Source organism: Ostrea edulis, chromosome 5 (assembly GCF_947568905.1).
Source record: "Ostrea edulis chromosome 5, xbOstEdul1.1, whole genome shotgun sequence".
In the NCBI taxonomy this organism is placed as follows: domain Eukaryota; kingdom Metazoa; phylum Mollusca; class Bivalvia; order Ostreida; family Ostreidae; genus Ostrea; species Ostrea edulis.
The window spans coordinates 20,652,542-20,674,227 of NC_079168.1; the positions used below are offsets into that span (position 1 = coordinate 20,652,542).

Here is a 21,686-nt window from a genome sequence, read left to right on the forward strand (position 1 = left end):
TTGAAGTTTTATTTAATGTGCAAAGAATATTTTAGGCATGTCTGACGTGATTATGAAGCTCAAGTCTTTTACATATTGGAATTTGTAATATTAAATCAGTTTCATACTCACTTTGTATAGTCTGTATATGATAAGAATAGAACGCTTAATACTTGTACAATTCATGTACACAGTAGATACGTTTTACGATGTAAAAGATATAAATTATAGAAAGCTGTTGGGGCCAATTGGATGTGAATGTGCCGCATGCAACACATTAAAAATGAGTGTTTTTTATAACAACTAAATATTGCAGGAGAACTAATTTGGTAAATGATTTTCAAACGTTTCCAAAGCAATTCTTCGCATTATCCTGGTTTTTAATGATGATAAATTTGATAATCAGCATACATGAAAGGTGAAACGAACATTGATCAATCTCATAACTCCTATAAGCAATACAAAATAGATAGTTGGGCAAATACGGACCCCTGGACACACCAGAGGTGAGATCAGGTGTCTAGGAGGAGTAATCATCCCCTCTCGACCGTCACACCCGCCGTGAGCCCTATATATTGATCAGGTAAATGGTGTTATCCGTAGTCAAAATCATTGTGCCAAAAACGACCTAATAATCGGTATGACACAAGTCAGACAGCATTGACCCAATGATAGGTTGTATTGACAATCTAGATCGTTATAACGACCATAGAATTTGCGAAATACTGATTTTAAACGAGACTGTTGGAACCCTACACCATCAACTTGTTTGTCAGTAGCTTGCTCCTATTTAAACACTGACCATACGCAGAACAAGCTCTTGCATATCGAATCAATTGAGAGATATCAACATCATATGCAGGTGGTAATGGGATATTGCTACTTAAATATGGGAAGTTGACGATGGAAAAGCTGAAATCATCCCGTTTGTCATAGAGTAGAGTTTTCTGTTAGCTGTTAATGTCTACTTTCAATGAAATAGCTAAGTATGAAGCAGAAGTGGATGACCTTGTGGTGTCTTTTATTTCGAGTTCAGAAGGATATATTGAATCGACTTACCAATGAAAGTTATTGTTATTAGACAAAACGTCGTCGATATATCTAAATGTCGAATTGAAGGCCACAGCAAGAGATTTTTTCTTCTCACATAGACGTTTTTGTTTAATAAATGCTGCTACATATGAATATAGAAACAGGTCAGGTGACAAAGGAGCACAATTCGTGCCCATGGAAATTCAAACATACTGTTGGAAGACCTGATCACCAAAGACCACGAACATAGTGTTAATGAGGAACTCTAGCATATTCTTTATTTCAACTTCAGAGTACTTGTGTGTGGAACCAGAGTGGTGTTTAACAAAGTAAATTTTTTGATGATTGATCACTAGATATGAATATTTCCGTTTTCCATTTTTGTTGAAGAAGCAAATGTCTATGATGTCAAAAAGTCTAGTCATTAATTTATTGAGAGGAATGGTCTTGTAAAGTGTTGAAAAGTTATAGGTTTAATGTTATTGATTTAGGAAAAGTTTTGCGATTTTAGGTTCACAGGTTCACTTAACGTAGTTTAGAATTTTTTTTAGAATTCACATTTGATTACCATCACTTCTGGCATATGTAGTCGCACACTAAGTTTGAAGTTTCTCCTTCACAGCTGTTAATATTTTCGTGAAGAGCAAAAATAGGGGCTTGGTAGAGCACTTACTGGATCCAGCAATGTACAAAAATGTATCTATGTTTGTAAGGGTTTTTATGTAGTTTAGGAATCCAGTATAGGTACGGTAACTCATATTCATCCGACCCATTGATTGGGATAACTGAAATTAGGCATAATAAATGAGTGGTATATTGTAAATTTGCTCAAATGTTTGCCAAGCCGTTGATCAACATTTGATTGCCTTGCTGTCTTTTTGTTATATATGTGTTGAAAAATAGCTTAAAAGCAGTAGTAATGCCTTATAATCTTACCCCATCGTCGCAGGAAATTCTTAATCTCATTTAAATCAAAGACAAATGTTTTTGTTTTGTGTTTTGTTGCCAATAGAGATAGCTTGAGACTTTTCTTGATTTGCCTGCATTTTGTTTGATGAGATGTACTGTCATCTTGAAGTGATTTTATAACCTGATCTAAAGATTTGTACGGTTTTGATAAAGTGTTATCATCTGCATTTATTTACAATTAGAAAAAGGTCGTTGATGAAAATTTTAAAGAGTAGGGGACCAAATATTAATCCTTGTGGCACACCTTTAATCATATTTGACATCCCACTAATGTGCTTTTCTACTTTGACACATTGTTTTCTTTTTAAGTGATATTTAGTTTTAATGCATTTGTAGAGCTACAGAGCTGAATTCATAGATGTATAAACTCTGGACATTTTACTCACAAACTTCGCACTTTTGTGTTAAGTTTGTGAGTAAAACTGTTTACACATCATCTTCAAAAAGAATGTTTGATATTTATAATTCCAATTCGTTTCCTGTATGATAAATTTCAAACAATTGATTAGTTTCCCCGCACTATGTTGTTTGTTTTCAGGCGCGTGTGTATACATAGCGTTTTTGGATTTATTGATGTGTAAATTCTCATTTAGGTTTATTTTTGTCCAATCAAAACAATTGTAATGAATGACATTGGAATTTTAGGCCTTTAGTTTTAGAAGTTCATGAGGAAGGCAATCAAAGGCTTTAGGGAGATCCATTACAATTGCTGCTGTGTATTCATTTTTATTCAATGCTTGTTTCCAGTTTTCAATTACTCTTAACAATATCAACTAACATTCAAAATCTGACTGAAAAGCTGCCAAAAAGATCGAAGCCCTTATTTATTTAACTGATTTTCAATTGCTCTTTCAAAGATGTTAGAAATTGTTGGAAGGACACTTAGAGGTATATAATTGCCGTTATCTAATGAACTATTCTTCTTGTGATTCGGGGTCTCTTGTGTTATTGTAAGCTGATTAGGGAATGTTGATAGTGCCATATTAATTAATTAGGTCAAAGTTTTGCTGATATAAGGCATGGTCGTAGTTTTTCTGATATAAGGCATGGTCGTAGTTTTGCTGATATAAGGCATTGTCGTAGGTCAAAGTTTTGGGGAAATTCCATCAATTCGAGTTTTTTTTGTTATTGTTTCTGTTGTTGTTTTGGCTTTTTTTTTTTTTTTTTTTTTTTTCTTTTTTTTACATTTATTCAAGTAATAATTTTAATTACAAAATCTTCATTTATAGCAATTATGTATGAACTGAAAAGTCTTGAATTTCTAACATGATATGATATAATTATAAATGATTGCGTAATAATTATGGTTGGCAATGGTATTGATCAAAATATGATTTTGATATGATTTCATACCGAGAAATTAAGATAATAAAACATAACCACATATAAATATGATTAACCAATTAACTAGAGAAATACACGTCGTAATCATTGCATAAGATCCAAAAATCATACTTCTTGTGGTCTGAAACCGTATGTCATAACAGTATTAACATAATGACAACATATCAAGGAGGAAAGGTGGAGGGTGGGGGTGGTTTGAATAATTCCAGTAACTTTACATTAATGCTTATTCTGCGGCGTCCTGTTAAAAATAGTGAAGAAAGCGACGCAATTCTCACAATGAACAAAGAGATCTTTCTCTCAAATTAAGAATACGGTGCTCATGAGTCATCCTGGAAGAGCAGTAACTCTTGCAACTTCACAGGCGCATTATTGGATTCGCCCTTGCACTATCTTGCTATGAACAATCTACACAGACGGATCGAATCTTACGACCGTAAACATTGCATAATCAATATCTTTAAATCATTTGAGCTCGCTTGAAATTCTTTTATAGCCAACAACTAAACGGAGCTTTGTAGTGCTATTTCTAGGGTATTTGCGTTGATTGTTTGGATGGTGTTCTGTATCTCAAATATATTTGGCGATGTTTATGAAAAAATCATCAAACCTTTTACATATTTTTTCTGGCAATTTACAAGTGTGTTATTTTCTGAGAGAATTTACTATTTCTGTAAGGTACATCCTTTGTTAGAAAAAGGTTTTAAAGGACAAACGTCTTTCGATTTTGGGCCTCCAGCACATCATTGAATGAAATATTGATTTATATACTTGTTTTCTTTTAATTTGTTTTGTATCCCCCCTAATTATGAGGGGAGTCTATTGATTAGCGTTTGTTATATAACTTTTTTCTTTTGCATTGCCTTTCTATGTTCTTTATTCATATATGGGACTTGTTTTGTTTGGATGTTTATTGGTTTCAAGGGGAGCATGTTTCTTTGCTACATCTAAGACAGTTGCAAAATTGCATGGGATTCATTTACATCTTTGCTGTCAGAAAGTAAAAATACTAGTGTAACGTGTAGCGGTCACCCATTCAAGCGCTGATCACGCTCGCTGTTGTTTAACTTGCGTGGTCAAGAGAGACACTCTACCACATAATTAGAAAAGCTAGCTCTCTAGTGAGGCAGTATAAGTTACCCCTTATACTGTCCACTACACTAGTAAATGTTTCAACTGAAACGTTTAGAAACTTCTACATAATCTTGTTTTTTGATTCCATCTCTAATGTTTCTTTGTCGACTTGAAAATATTTGAAATTTTTAGTCACTAATTCCTGTACAAAAATAATATACTTTGCCAGAGTACCTCAATTCCCACGGATTTTATTACTTTAAATTCAAAGGTGGGTTTACGATTTCCAGCTAAAGAAGACTAGTATTCCGCCACCATGTTCGCCCCGGTCAGCTCGCCATATCTAGAGTGTAACTGTCGATCGTTAACTGCATCAGGGTAGGAGTCCTCAATTGTAGTTTTAGTTAAATATCATATCAATAGTTTTCCATAATAATTACATGGCTGATCTATGAATAATTTTCAATGGAAAACGAAAATGTTGTTGCATATACCTGTATTTGTGACGTTCGAATTTAAGATATTTGACAACCTTGAGCGAATACACAAGTTCATGTTATTAGCAAGAAAAAATTGATAATGTGAAATCATTAGATTCCCACGAATTTAAAACCACAATGAAATACAAAATATAAATGATGTTCCAATTTACAGAAAATACATCCACAAAATGACATCCCAACAAAACTGTGAAATCTCGACAATCCACGAAATTACATCCCAACAAAACGGTAAAGTCTCCACAATACAGGAGAATTGAACCTCATGGTTCCACAGTATTGTCCATGATTTTTGTTCAGTTAAATTGAATTATCCCAGTTTCAAGCTGGATAGTTTTCCAAACCATCAGGTTTAAGAATTTTCGAATACACGTATTAATAAATATAAGGAAAATCCAAGATGAGTCCAAACTCCATGTCACTCATCCGAGTTCCACAGATTAACTAATATTAGAAGTCGTCCATGCAACGTTGAGAAACTGAATGTCTTTGGGACTTGTTTTTGACCAGAAGTTATTATCTTTAGATATTATCCCTGCATCAACAATTCAAGTGTTGCATTTGGTATAACCGTGCACTAACTCCATTCCGTATGACCTTTCCGGTGGTGTATGGCCACTTTGGTTTTAAATATGAAGCTAAATAGTTAATTCTGAACGGGAGTCTTGGCATCTATATTGTTCTTCTTATCCAACTAAACGCACAACTTTAAAAACTCTGCGTGTATTTTATTTAAAAAGGAGGAAGGACCTATAATAATTGTTTTAAAGGGGTGATGGTGGTGGGGCGGATTAAATCTCCTTCCCTAGATCTGCCACTGAACAATTCTCATATTTCAAAAGCACTTTGCACCCAGTGGAAATGTTTTATGATTTAATGCACTTTCAACATATGATCCAGATAGCTGTACCCTCTCCTTGACCGTAACTTTTGACTATGTCGAGAATTTCACAATTTCAGTACGCTTCCACCATATTAATTAACTACGCATCCCTTCTAGATATTTAGATTGATTAAGGACTATACAATCTATATATCCCATATTGACGCTTCAAACACTGACCCAGTTTTCATGAATCTCATAAGTTTGGTGAGAGCATTGTGGTCTTTAATTAAGTAATGGTTATACGTCGAAAACTGCTCAATGTGTGTTATTGGACGATGCGGGCGCACTTCCTCGAATGGACACGCTTCAATTTCCTTTCCTAATATTATTCAATATTACATGGTTGATTTGTAGCATTGTGACGAATATACACTGCATATATGTGCAAAAGTGAATAAGTGTTGTATGGTATTATATACTTGGACACACCCATTCATGTTTCCTCAGTCTTCCAAAATACATGGATTAACAATTCGTCACTCAAACTATTTACAGCGAAATAAGATCGAACGAATCTGCTGATATCTTAGATGAAATCACAATTGACAAAAAAGAAAACCAAAGGTAATTTTTTTTTCTATATGTTTTAATGTATTATAACAAAGACATTATATGCTGTGTGTGCGTGTGTGTATTTCATTATTATTATTATTTTAATACACCCTGAAACTGATGCTTATTCTTATCTAGCATATTTATGGTATCTTGTGTTGTCATGTTTTATCAAGATAGGTACAGCTACGGACTGTTTACATGTGATAACGCCTTTTATATCATTGCTTTTTAATGTTTTATTTATTTTCTATGTATTATGCGTATAACATTTTGTAGTAAGGTATATATGCACTGTAAAGCAACTTTGAGCGTACATAGTGTATGAAAAGGGTGCTATATAAATATGGTATTATCATTATTTATTTGAATTTTGTACCATAAAACAGCCAATATTTCGGATTAGGACGATTTGGATGCAATTCTTGTAAAAATGAGGACAATTCTATAAAAGTGTCTTGTTAGCAATGTCTGTCAAAATTCATATGGATAGAGGTGTGGACGTTAATGTGCAATTCAATTCCGAGCACTCCTAAATGTGTTGAAAGGTTCGTCTTCTGTGGTGTAGTATTCGGATGGATATTCTTTGAATGCCTATCTAATTTTTATCATATACATACATAGATACATACAGTATCCAGAGTTGAAGTGATTTACAGTCTTCGGACTGTACACTTCCTCATTGTTGTGATTGTTTAAATTGCACGATGTGAATTTTTTTTTCATTGCTTAATATACCGTTCTACCCAAGGGAGATAATTTTTCTGTGATCTAATCTACGTACGAATGAGCATGTTAACAAGATTTTCAGTCTTTAAAAATGAGAAAAACGAACAAAAGGAAATTTTAATCAATGAAATTGACACACAATTATTACAAGGCATTTATAAAAATTCATTATTCAGGAGACATTATCTCATTTTTCGCATGAAAACAGAAACACCTGTTGTTCTTTGTTTTGTTTGTTTTATGTTTTGTGAATTTTCTATTTGATGGGGCTGATCACTACAAATAGATTTGTAGTCACATAAAGCTAAAAAGTACATAAAAATGATAAGACAAGTAGACATCAAAAATAATTTTAATGCACAATCAATTATTGCAATGCCACCATTTTTGTTTGTACGAGGGCTATTCGATATGTAATGTGTATTGTACCATAGCGCGATAACGCTTTGCATGATTTCGTGGATGATGATACCCTTGAATAGCTCTATTCAATACCTTTCTAACGGTATCAACACGAGTCTTCAGCTCCGCATAGTTTTAAACTTATATTCATTTCAATAGCGCCAGTCGTTGACCACTGTTGTAAAAATGACTGGGAAATGGGTTGAGAATATTGAAGAAATTAGAGCTTATATAAAAGTTCGCACAAAACTCGGTCATTCGGTAATGCAGAGTTTTACTGAATTGGGGGAAGTTTGTGGGTCTGATAAGGTATTTTATGAGACAGTTCGTTTGTGGAGAAAGAAATTTCTGACTGTCAGAGTCCGTCAAAGATGCAGCAAAATCTGGCTGACCTGTGACTGTAACAGGAAAGGCAATTGTCTAAAAAGTCAGGTAAATAATTGAAAGTGATGGCAGATACACGATTGGTGATATTGCCAAAGCTGGTGGCATATTGCTATCACGGGTGCATTTCATTTTGAAGCGTATTTTGAAAGTACGAAAGATTTCTTCCAGATGGATATCGCATATATTGACATATGACCAAAAACGGGCACGAGCACAAACCGCTAAGCAATTGCTCAAAATGTTTCCCAAATTCAATCAAAGACAATTTGCAAACATTGTTACTGGTGATGAAACATGGATTCACTATTTCGAACTAGTAAGAAAAATTGGAAACAAAATATGGCTAACTAAACACAGTAGAAGGCCTGTAGTTGCCAAAAAAAAAACCCCAACCCCATAAGCACAAAGAAGGTTCTTTATTGCATATTCTTCTCATGTGATGGTATAGTCGTACAAATTCCGGTGTCGAACGGTAAAAGTGTTACAGGTCGATATTACCGAGATGTTATACTAAAAAAAAGCTCAAGAAATATTATCATAATATTGTGTCAGGATTTGAGCATGTTCGTCTACTTCATGATAATGCTCTATCACATACATCTGAACTTATGAAGCAATTTTGAAGTCGGAGAAGGTTACCGTCTTGCCACACCCACCATACTCTTCAAATCTAGTTCCAAGCGACGTTTTCCTTTTTCCATAACTTCAAAAGTTCTTATCTGGTTGTCATTACAAGTCCCGACAAGCCCGTGGCATTTCTATTCCGGTCGATTTGTTGCTTCCCGCACTACAATTGTATGACTTTATTTAGTTTTCTGCGGTCTGTATCGATAATGTCAAACTTATAAGGAATCCCTTGTGATCTAACGCAAAGATTTTCCCGTTAAATGTCAGGTACTCTGTGATTCACTCATCGTTGTTCGCAGAAGTTATGAGTTCATCAGCGTTAAATGGATGAACATTATGGATCTTTCTTTTTTTCACTTCCCCCTTACCCGTTTCTGATGACTTGAACGTTTGTTTCGGAATTTTTGAATTTAGCTATAACTGCCCTGGTTTTTTCTTCTGCTCCGGGAATGTTGTGGATGGCTAGTACATCTGAAGGGTCGATGATCACGCCCGCCGTGTCTTTTATTATGGCGCATAAATCTTCACGAAGGTTTCCCAGTGCTTTCTCCTTCCATCCTAAAATTTAGATAGGGGGGGGGGGTTATTGTTGAATGTGAATTGCCATACTTGAAGCAAATTCTGTCAATGATTGATATTTTTTCATTGTATTTTGTAGTGATCTTAATTCTTTCAGATGTTCTTGGAATTTTTCTCTAATAACTGTTAAGATCATGTTCACACCCTTTGTGATCTCTTTAGTTTAAGACAAAAATTCATCTGCATTTTGGTCAATTTGTTTTCAAACTCGCCATTAACCTGGATTTTGACGCTTTCTGATTTCTTTTGTCAATGTCTCATTAACCTCTATAATGATTTCTTTTTCATCACATGTTTACTCCTTTATTCACTGGACATCACCTATTGCACATATAGTTTGTCTATTACACTTTGTTTTCCTACACCGCGTGTGACGTCACAAATATACTCAAATTTTACCCATTTTTGTTTTATAAATATGTTAGAGCGAAATTCCCAACAGTTTGTTGTAAATATCAATTAGGGTCTATCATGGAAATAATGGCAGCTGGAGCGGGAATTATTGAGGATAAAAAAATTCACAGTGCTCGCAAACAATTAAATGAAAATAATATACTTGTCAACCAAATTATGCAGATAACTGGCCTCAAACAATAAACAACTACAGTAATTTAAATGAAATCCAACACAGATTATTTCAAATTTAACAGCTTAACATTAATCCTCATCCGCCCCTCGGTTTTGTTTTGTTTTTATTCATTGAAATATTTTTTTTTAAAATAATGTCCCTTTCTCCAAAATTGAATACTTTTGCCGTTTTGACATGTGTACTTATTGCATGCAAGGTGAAGATAACGAACAGTGATCAATCTCATAACTCCTACAAGCAATACAAAATAGATAGTTGGGCAAACACGGACCCCTGGACACACCAGAAGTGGGATCAGGTACCTAGGAGGAGTAAGCATCCCCTGTTGACCGGTCACACCCGCCGTGAGCCCCATATCCTGATCAGGTAAACGGAGTTATCCACAGTCAAAATCAGTGTGCCAAGAACGGCTTAACAATCGGTATGAAACACATCAGACAGCATTTGACCCAATGCGAGGTTGTATTGACGAACTAGATCGTTATAACGACCATAGAATTCGCGAAATGCTGACTTCAATCGAGACTGTTGAAATCCCTGTACCATCAACTTGTTTGTCAGTAGCTTACCTCGATTTAAAAACTGACTATACCCAGAACAAGCTCTTGCATATCGAATCAGTTGAGATATATAAACACCATATGCAGGTGATAATGGAATATTGCTACATAAATGTGGGAAGTTGACGATGGAGAAGCTGAAATCATCCCGTTTGTCATACAGTTGAGTTGTTAGTTTGCCGTTAATGTCTACTTTCAATAAAATATCTAAGTATGAAGCAGAAGTGGACGACTCTGTGGTGTCCTTTATTTCGAGCTCACAGGGATATATCAAATCGACATATGAATGAAGGCTATCATTGTTAATAGACAAAACGTCATCGATATATCTGAAAGTCGAATTGAAGGTCACAGCGAGAGATTTTTTCTTCTCACGTAGAAGTTTTTGAATAAATTCTGCTTCATATGAATATAAAAACAGGTCAGCTAACAAAGGAGCACAATTTGTGCCCATGGGAATTCCATATCATATATCTTTCATGGTTAAACTATTTCATGTTGATTTGATAAACTCCTCAATGTGTAGTGAGCCACCTTAAATAACAACGCAGCCTCAAACACAACAATACATGTAACAGGAAGACTTCAAAGTGTTGTGAATTGTAACATTTTAGGCAGAAAAATAATCGTAAACATCCAAAATTAAAACGCCTGAAATTCGTCATCCAATAATGAACGCGTGTGATCTACATGTACAACTCCGATTCAGATGACTGGCTCGATACAAAACAGTAATGAAATAGCAAAATTAAAGTGTAAAATATTATGAAAGGTGAAGATAACGAACAGTGATCAATCTCATAACTCCTATAATGAATACAAAATAAAGAGTTAAGCAAACACGGACCCCTGGACATATTAAAGGTGGGATTAGGTGCCTAGGAGGAGTATGCATGCAAGGTGAAGATAACGAACAGTGATCAATCTCATAACTCCTATAATGAATATAAAATAAAGAGTTAGGCAAACACGGACCCCTGGACATATTAAAGGTGGGATTAGATGCCTAGGAGGAGTATGCATCCATTGTTCACCGGTCACACCCGCCGTGAACCATATCTCTTCATCAGGTAAAAATAGTGATCCCTAGTCAAAATCAATGTGCCAAGAAGGGCCTAACAATCGGTATGAAACACGTCATAGAGCATTTGACCCAATGATAGGTTGTATTGACAGGGTTAGATTGTTATATTATAACGACCACATAATTTTCAAAATGCTGATTTTAAACGAGACATTTGAAACCCGTGCAACATCAACTTGTTTTTCAGTAGCCTGCCTCGATTTAAAAACTGATCATACGCAGAACAAGCTCTTGAGTATCGGATCAGTGGAGAGATATAAACACCATATGAAGGTGATAATGGACAATTGCTACATAAATATGGGAAGTGGACGATGGAGAAGCTGATATAATCCCGTTTATTATAGAGCTGAGTTGTTAGTTTGCCGTTATTATCTATTTTCAACAAAATATCCAAGTATGAAGCAGAAGTGGACGACTCTGTGGTGTGCCTTTTATTTCGAGTTTACAGGGATGTGTCGATTCGATATATGAATGAAATTGTTGTTTTTAATAGATAAAACGTCGTCGATATATCTAAATGTAGCTTTGAAGGTCACAACAAGAGAAATTTTCTTCTCACGTATAAGTTTTTGAATAAATTTTGGTTCATTAGAATATAAAAACAGGTAGTTAACAAAGGAGCACAATTCGTGTTCATGGGGATTCCAACAGACTGTTGGAAGACTTGATCACCAAATAGTACGAAGACATTGTCAATGAGGAACTCCAGTAGATGTTTACTTTCGACTTCAAAGTACTTGTGCGTAAAATCAGAGTGATGTTTAACAAAGTAAGTTTTGGATGACTGATCTTGACACTAGATGTGAATAATTCCGTTTTCCTTTTTTGTTGAAGATGTAACTCTCTATGATGTCAAAAAGTCTAGTCTTTAATTTATCGTGAGGAATGGTTGTAAAAATATTGGGAAAATTCATACTCTATTTTCTTTACCTTCATTCGACAATTAAAAACATCTCTCAATCATGATTTGCTTGTGTATTGTAGAAAGTACTTTTTCTTTCTGCGTAAGTGTTGACATGACGTAGCTTCAGAGTGGTATGTGATTTTGAAGGCTGGACAGTAAAATGTCAAAGGAAATTAAGGGAAAGGGGTTAACATCTGACAAAAAGAATCTTTCAAGGTTTGTGGTTTGATATGATTTATATCCAACTAGCTATGTCTTTTCTATCCCTTTGCCTAGGTTCGGGAATAGAAAACACACAACTCGTGGGATATAAATCATATCAAACCACAAACCACGGGAGATCCTATATTCATTTCCCCTTTTATTTCAGACAAAATTGTAGTGACTATGCTTTTATCATAATCATTTTTCATCATTGACTCCATGATCTCTGACAGACTTTCATGAATGAGTCTCAGTCGTCGGATATGCCGGTACCCGGTGTGAGCGATCAATATCAGAGCTACATGTATATGTATCAGTCTGTTGTTGCTTAGACGGCCTTTTTTCTGAACCAATATAATAACTTTTCATATACGACAGCACCGAATGTAAATGTAAATTCAACGGACACTGTACGAACTGATTTACCGCTTCGATCTGTCAATTTCTCATTCTTTTTGTTTGACATTTGTTTCCCGTTCATATTCAGAGACAGATCAAGAGATCGCAGTGAGTGGATACTCACCGTGATTTTTACACTTTGAATATAAACAAGATAAATTTTTCAAACATTTGTCATATTGATTAAAAGAAACATCCAGGAAATGGTTTTTTTTATTTAGCGTCTTTTGAAGCTTTTCAACGTTTTTAAGGAATAAAGTTAAGATTTTTTACGGAGCGCTCAACAGTCTGTCACTATACCACCATCACATGACCACCAGAAGTCATTCAAATGGATGAAAGGTGAAGATAACGAAGAGTGATCAGTCTGATAACTACTATAAGGAATACAAAATAAAGAGTTGGGAAAACACGGATCTCTGGACATATAAGAGGTGGAATCAGGTGCCCAGGAGGAGTATACATCCCCGTTCGGCTGGTCACAGCCGCCGTGAACCATATGTCTTTATCAGATAAACGGAGTGATCCCTAGTCAGAATCAGTGTGCCAAGAACGGCCTAACAATCGGTATGAAACATTTGACCCAATGATAGATCATATTTGCATCATTATCATTATAACGACGATAGAATTTATGAAATGCTGACTTTACACGAGACTGTTGAAACCCCTGTAACTTCAACTTGTTTGCTAGTAGCCTGCTTCGATTTAAAAACTGATCATACGCAGAACAAGCTATTGCCTATCGAATCAGTTGAGAGATATAAGAACCATATGCAGGTGATAATGGAATATTGCTACATAAACATGGGAAGCCGATGGAGAAGATGAAATCATCCCGTTTGTCATAAAGTTGAGCAGTTTATTTGCAGTTAATATTCCTTTTCAATGAAATATCTAAGTACGAAGTAGATGTGAGGATGTCTTTTTTCTTGACTTCTCAGGGATATATCAAATCGACATATGAATGAAAATGATTATTGTTACATGTAATAGATAAATGGGTATTAACTGAACTCTCAGAAATGCATATTCGAAAAAAAAAACGAACCGCAAACTTCGATGGGTTTAGAACATGTTCTGAGTTACCATGAAATGTGAAGATAACGAACAGTGATCAATCTCACAACTCCTATAAGCTATACAAAATAGATTGTTGGGCAAACACGGACCCCTGGATACATCAGAGGTGGGATCAGGTGCCTAGGAGTAAGCATCCCCTGTCGACCGGTCACACCCGCTGTGGGCCCTATATCTTTATCAGGTAAACGGAGTTATCTGTAGTCAAAATCAGAGTGCCAAGAAGGGCCTAACAATCGGTATGAAACACGTCAGAGAGCATTTGACCCAATAATAGGTTGTATTGACAAACTAGATCGTTAAACCGACAATATAATTTGCGAAATGCTTACTTCAATCGATACTGTTGAAACCCCTGTACCATCAACTTGTTTGTCAGTAGCTTGCCTCGATTTAAAAACTGATTATATGCAGAACAAGCTCTTGCATATCGAATCAGTTGAGATATATAAACACCATATGCAGGTGATAATGGAATATTGCCACATAAATATGGGAAGTTGACGATGGAGAAGCTGAAATCATCCCGTTTGTCATACAGTTGAGTTGTCAGTTTGCCGTTAATGTCTACTTTCAATAAAATATCTAAGTATGAAGCAGAAGTGGACGACTCTGTGGTGTCTTTTATTTCGATCTCACAGGGATATATCGAATCCGTATATGAATTAAAGTTATTATTCTTTTAATAGACAAAATGTCGATATATCTAAATGTCGAATTGAAGGCCACAGCAAGATATTTTTTTTCTTTTCACGTAGAAAGTAGTCACAAGAGTAAGTAATAAAAACTAATATTTTTATTACTTATTTACCTCTTGTCATTCACTTGTGTCTGCACAATAGGTTCCGACTAACTGGACATGTACAGTTATAGGTAACTTATTAGACACATTCAATACAATATGAATTATGTTAGATTATGTAGAACAGAAGATGACGTCACAGAACTGATTTTACTATGCGCACAGTTTATCTGTTAAATATGTATGTCTAGGAGTAAATGAACAGAATCTCAATCCACATATATCCATTCCCCAGGAGAGTCTAAACCCTTTAACAAATGATGGCATGATTTTAAGACTTCCGGTATATGTATATTTACTCATTAAAATGAGCAAGTAAAAACGGTTTTGGGTAATATCATCACAATGGGGAAGTTACAGTTACCAACCAATCCAATATGTTTCCACTACCCACGACGGTTCTTGCTAACACTAATTTTATCTATTATGTTCAATGTGGTTCCTGAAAAAAATAAAAGCGTTTAATTATACCAAAGGACGACCGGCGAGTGACAGCAGGTCCGGGCTGAAGCATTTCTACAACTAAAAGACAAAAAATAATGAAAACTATAGAAGAAAAAAACAACACATTTATTGGAATGAAAAGGTTAACAAGAAATATGGAATTCCAACAGATCTTATCACGTTTCAAAAGAAAATTGCGTCATGTCACTTTCGATTGAAGCATCTTGGACAACATTCCCACGACAGTTGAATAGCTTTACGTCCCACCGGACACGCTGGACACATGTAGTGGGTGAGCTCCACCACGCCATTGACACACTTAAATTCTTTACACGGCGATGTATCCTTGTGTAAGATCATGTCTCCGTCATCGTATTCCTGACCATTCCAGTAACAATTATCTGCAAGAAGGTGGTTCAACATTCACAACTTCAACAGCATCACAGTTAGATGGTGTGTTGTTTTGTTTTCAAAATAGAACTAGTACCGGCTGCTTTATTCAAGAAACTGAAGAAATAGTTTTAGAACAGGCATTGTTATACATATATGATTGGCTACATGTACGTCTTGTGATGAAATAAATTGCGCAAACTGCAGAGTATCAGCTTAAGCTCTAGCATCATTAGGGTCACTATCAGTCAATAATAATAATAATACTTATAATAATAATAGGTAAAGTTTAAAGGGTGTTGACAACTTAGTTATTTCTTTTCTGAAAATAAAAAAAAAGTTTTGATAGATCACTCTTGTGTACATAGACTATATACAAGAAATTTTGAAGCATACATTATTTTTATTCTACAGGAGAAACGCTTGTTCTGTGCTTAATATCCAATAACCAAACTATCTCCCCCTCTCTCATTGTAATCCAGTAATGACAGGGACATGATTTTAAACACTGTATGGCAGTATGTGCCCCCGTATTGCTATATGAAATTGTTAGAATAGGTCCTCAGTACCCTTTGCTTTTAAACTAAAAGGGGCAGTCCTTCGGATGAGACCGCAAAAACCGATACCCCACTTCACAGCAAGTGTGGCACGATAAAGATATCTCCCTTCTCAAAGGCCGTAAGCGCCGAACACAGGCCTGAATTTTGCAGTCCTTCACTAGCGAGGGGCGTTAAATATTATATAATCAATCGATATACGAAGTGAATACACTGAACGATTTGGACAACCATCACAGTAAACTGGATATAAATGTCGTTTTTTCATGTTTTCTTGAAATCAACAGACCAATATTTTTTCCATTGATTACAACTAAAACAATTCATTTGCTCTATCTTGTGAATAACCTAAGCGTTTCTTGAAATCTAATTTCTTTAAGCCCAGTGATAAAACCGGTGGCTTTGGTCTGTTGTAAGTAGGGAATCTACACTCCGATATAGATTACTAAGGATAGACTTCAAGTTCAGTTTAGGTTTAATCACTGAAATCATTAATACAATGTTACAAGAGGTTCTGCTGAATATATTAACAAAAACAAATTATACCTGTGCGTCAGAGAGAGAGAGAGAGAGAGAGAGAGAGAGAGAGAGAGAGAGAGATGGGGTTAAGATGATTATGTATACTCAAAGATCATTAGATGATTAAACAGTGTTGATATGACTATCGTTGTAAACAGAATTCTACTGCGCAATACGAATTGAAAAGCAATTCTAGTTAACCTTGCTTGCACGGCAGTGGTGAAACTGTTGCTGTGTGGAAAATACTGTTCGTCCAAGTGTATGAATTCCAAGTAATTAATTACTTACTGACAAGTAATTGAAAGTAAACAATTTCATATGGGAAAAACCGACTAATAATTGCGATTGAAGTCAATAGAGAGAATAGACATAGTAATTGAAAAAAAAAAAAATTTTAATTTTAAAATTTATATTTATAACTTTCCTGGATTCGCCCCTTTGATTGTAGACTTAGATATCTCAATCTAAATTCTTATCTAAATGATGCTGATTGGAAGTTAAATTCAAACTGAAATTTTAATTTACTTTTTAAATATATAAATCCACGACTTGAATTTAAAGTGGGGGGGGGGGTCTTAGAAAACTTTAACGGGAGAGTTCATACTTGGGAAGTCCCGGTAGCGTAGAAAATGGCTTTATGTACTTAAGGAACAAAACATTCCTCTTGTCTAGAATATATTCCAGTATACTTCAAACAAATCTGTTATCATATTTATCAATTCTTTCATTTTGTACTCTAGCACATATGAACCAGACTTAATGGGTTTTTTTCGAACTTGCACAAGCTGCAACTAGTAGTTATATATGTCATTATATAACAATTAAAATCGCATAATTAGAAGGGAAAAAAATCTAGAAATCTCTTCAGGTCTTTAAGAAAAAAAAATCTACGATCAAGTATAAGATTACACGAGCAGATATATTTCTAAAAACACATGATGTGAATAAATTACAGTATCGAAACTGTATTATTATTTATAAATTTTTTTTACATTCTAGTCACGATAAAATGATAAAACTAAACTTTCAGGAAATATTTCTAAGAATTAAACTTACTTCCTGCAATGGTTGTAGCCACAATACAAAGAAACAGAATCCCAAGCATCGGTGTCATTCTTAATTTGTATTAGACTTTTGGCTGAAATGGTAATGTAGCAGAAACGTCGAGATCTCACACAGCATAACAACTCACTCCCACAGCACTGTCTAATTACCAGGCTCCTCCTATATATAGAAGTACCGTGTCCGGCGATCAACTTCAATAAATTTAATTTTAAAGCTTAACCTGTCACTCAGCTGTAGCATGTTATAAAACCTATAATTGATGCCCGAGATGATGGGACATTTTATATTCTGGACAGGAGGTTATTGGCTGTCCTATCGATAAATACCTCTGGCCCCGGGGCTCTCTCAGTGGCTTTAGACATTTATTGACAAGGCATCCATCTGTTGACCTCCCAAAATTCCACATGCCACGGTGTTATTGTGATATGTCATTGTTTATCTTTAGAAAGTTATTATGATGAATATTTTTTTATAGTATTTTTGTTATACACATAATGATTGAATAATTTATCAATGTTTATTGCTTTTAAATTGGCATGTTTTCAATGATTTGATGGTGGTCTAATAGCTGAAATAAATAAATATCGTTGTGTTAATGGATAAAGTGATTTTTCAAAGACGAAAATTTGTTTCTTACATGTATATTTACACTCTTCTTCCATTTCTCTCGGACTTCCCAGCCGTTGAAATAGACGGACTATATTGATCAAGATTCATACGCACATTGTTCACATGTGTAACATATTTATGACTAAATTTCTGTCATTACAATTGGTAAGAATAAGGTAAAAATATTGAAAACATTGATATGAAATGCCAAAACGGCGTCTTATTCCAGGGAATTCCATCATAAAATATAATTCACATTTCCAATGTTTTTGCCTTCAATTTTTTTCAAAATTGTAATGATAGTCATTTTTCATGACTCTTTGCTGTTGTGCACAATGCGCGTTTGAATCTAGATAAATATAGCACGTCTGTTTTAACAACTGGGAATTCCGACAGAAATAAAATAAATTTTAAAATATAAAAAATGAAATAGATTGGTTGCCTTTAATCCACTTCTATGTCCCAGTCTAAACATAGCGCCAATAGATAACGATATTATTGACAAAATTTCAATTTTACGCACATTTAGGAATTCAATCATAATAATCACTTTAAAAACTTTGGGAGATCAGCCCATTTCTCATGTTTAGGTACAATACTATGATGTTCGTTATCTTCACCTTTCTCATGCAATGCATATTCTGTATATCCAGTGTTAGTACATATATCACGTACAACTAGATGCTGTGTGTAAAAAGTTTCTCTTTTAAAAGTTTCTCTCTAGTTTTATATGATACAGTTGTACCTGACTGACAACTGTGACCTAGTCTAGAATCTAGATGTTCTATTTTTAGAATGATGTTTGTCAGCATAAATTATTTGAGTTTTAAAAATGAAATCTCTGAAAACTTTATTTTAGTGTAGATATGTCTGTAATATTTGTGGCAATATTTCGGAATTACATTCTGGATTTATTGGACTTTACCTCTGGCATAAAGAATTATTGCATTTTTTAAGTTGTCAGATTTATTGAATTTCATAGCCAGCAGAAATCAACATATTTTTGGTCACAGATTTTTTTGCGGTCAGATTTTTGATGCCTTGAAAAAGGATGAGTTGATAAGTTTAGCTGTACACTTCAGGTTAGACTGTCCTACATCTAACTCATGTATGACGTATTGCAACAATCCTCACATAAAGTTCCAAACTTGATCTGACTGATTAGCCTAAGGTACTTCTACAAAACTGGGACAAAAAATGGCTAATGTTTCTAGGAAGTATAGCTTCGGGGAGTCGAGTGGATATACACATAATAGTAAGCAAATATGGTTCCCTAGTCTTAGGTAAGGGCCCTTCACCATCCACCAACACTCGACTGAAATGTTCTTCAAAAGCTGGAATGGGTTGGAGAGGGACAGATCGAATTTTCTGATTAGGTTTACTTACCATTTGGCAAACATGATATAACTTTCAAAATTCAGAAATATCTTTTCTCAACTTACCGGTAGCCAATTAAAATGATTCAGGATTCTGTTGCAAGTCTTACTAACACCTAGATGACCTGCTATGGGTGTGTCGTGAGCCAAACTCATGATGTCCTTTCGATATATCACTGGGACCACTATCTGGTGAACAACACGCCATACTTCATCCGGGTGTACGTCAGATGGTCGCCATTTTGGTATACGGATTCCGTCTTTGGTGTAGAATCACCGTCTTTGGCGGGCTCATCTGGTGGAAGTGCCCTCTTAGTAAGTTGGACTATATCAGGGTCCTCATTTTGCTCGGACAGTAACTGCTCTCTACTTAGGGTATCTTTGCCCTAGTCCAACTCAGACTTGAGACCATCATCATCACTGGTTTTCAGCGGAGACTCGCTGTTGTATGACTGTCTTTTTTCATGTAACCTGCCATCAAGGTCAAACAGGAAAGTCACTTCAGTCAATTTCATGAGATGAACCTACCGTGTTAAGGGGTTGAACACAATCATGCAGCCTCAATTTCTTTTCTTCTGATCATACTAATTCGTAAGTTTGAACTTTCAGCTATGACCAGTGCCGATTATAAATTAGCTGTTTTCCCTATCAATATACTTTGTAAAAAAAAAAAAAGTGGATCAGACATGTTGTGGCCATTTCAAAGTTTCTGCGACTTTCTCAAATTGAGAAAAATATTTATCAACTGATTTTTCATAAAATGTTGGAACTAATCTGATATTTTTAGCTGCACAAATTCAGTCCTTACAGGCAAAAGTTCAAATCCGCGCTGTGATCTTAATTTCTCTAACTGAAATTGTCTTTTTCCTTCGCTTTCTGTACTTTCTCTTATTTCTCAGCACTTTCATTTTTTCTCTCTTTCATTTCCCTATTCTCTCTCAGCTCTTTCATTTCTTTCTCTGCTCTTTCATTTTCGATTTTCATTTTCTCGATTTGCATTTTTTTTCAGTTTCTCCTTCTGATTTTGAATTTTCTAATTCCAACTGAAATTAATCATATATTTTCATTCAAAAAATATCATATAGACAACAATGACACCACCACAACAAAAAATACAATTCTTTCAATGATAACACCACTACCAACCATAACAACAATAACAAATACTGTGATCATAATAAATCTTTTTTAAAACATTTATACAACAGAACAAGTAAAAAACGAAGTAGAAGATTTAAATGCTTGTAAGGTCAAGAGAACCTTTTGTTGTCATAGGTGGACCACAAAGGAAGAAGAAGAAAGAGGAGGAGTTAACAAACAGGGCGAGTTTGTATATAAATGATGTTTCCAAATAGTTGCAGCAAAGGGGGCGACAATTTGGGGTGTGAGGTTATGCCCAAATCGTCGCCAGCGACAACTTGGACGGGCGACTATTTGGGGTATTACATAAGATACCCCAAATCGTCGCCAGCGACAACTTGGACGGGCGACTATTTGGGGTGTTACATAAGAGACCCCAAATCTTCGTCCATCCCAAATCGTCGCCGTCGACGATTTGGGACGGGTGACGATTTGGGGTGTACCAGTGTGCACTAAGCAGTTCAGACACGTGACCGGCGTAACGATCACATTAACATGTTGAATGAGTATTTTGAAAGATGTGACAGAATTCCTATAGAATCAGTTTCCACTTCAGCCAACGTTAAGACATTTCAAGATTGTACTGAAAATGACATTAGTGTAGAAGAAACTAGTGAAAAAGACTTCAATCTGAGGGTTCATTTAAAGAACTCCGCATTTCTTGCTAATCTTGAAGCAATTTGAAAATTCACCAGAAAAAACAACTTTGACATTTCATGGTTAATTATCCTTCAATCTCTCTGGATGTTCTAAGAAAAATCAATGTTATGGTCATGTAGTTGGTGACGTTGTACCCATCAAGCATCGTTCTTATCTTTTAAATCCATTACAATTATAGTACTTAAGAAACGAAGTGCAGTATATGTTGCCCAATGAACTTATTGAGCCAAGTAAAAGTAAT

At 35.1% G+C, this 21,686-nt stretch overlaps 1 protein-coding gene across 1 annotated transcript; it reads right to left on the reverse strand.

The window, feature by feature from the left end:
• Positions 1-14,790: 14,790 nt before the first annotated feature.
• Positions 14,791-17,719, reverse strand: LOC130055181 (kielin/chordin-like protein). The gene is made up of 2 exons (XM_056166952.1): positions 17,652-17,719; positions 14,791-15,530 (listed from the first exon to the last, which is right to left on the reverse strand). Exons 1-2 carry the CDS (start codon positions 17,707-17,709, stop codon positions 15,334-15,336), a joined length of 255 nt encoding a protein of 84 aa, XP_056022927.1. The 5' UTR covers positions 17,710-17,719; the 3' UTR covers positions 14,791-15,333.
• Between the last annotated feature and the right edge of the window lie 3,967 nt (positions 17,720-21,686).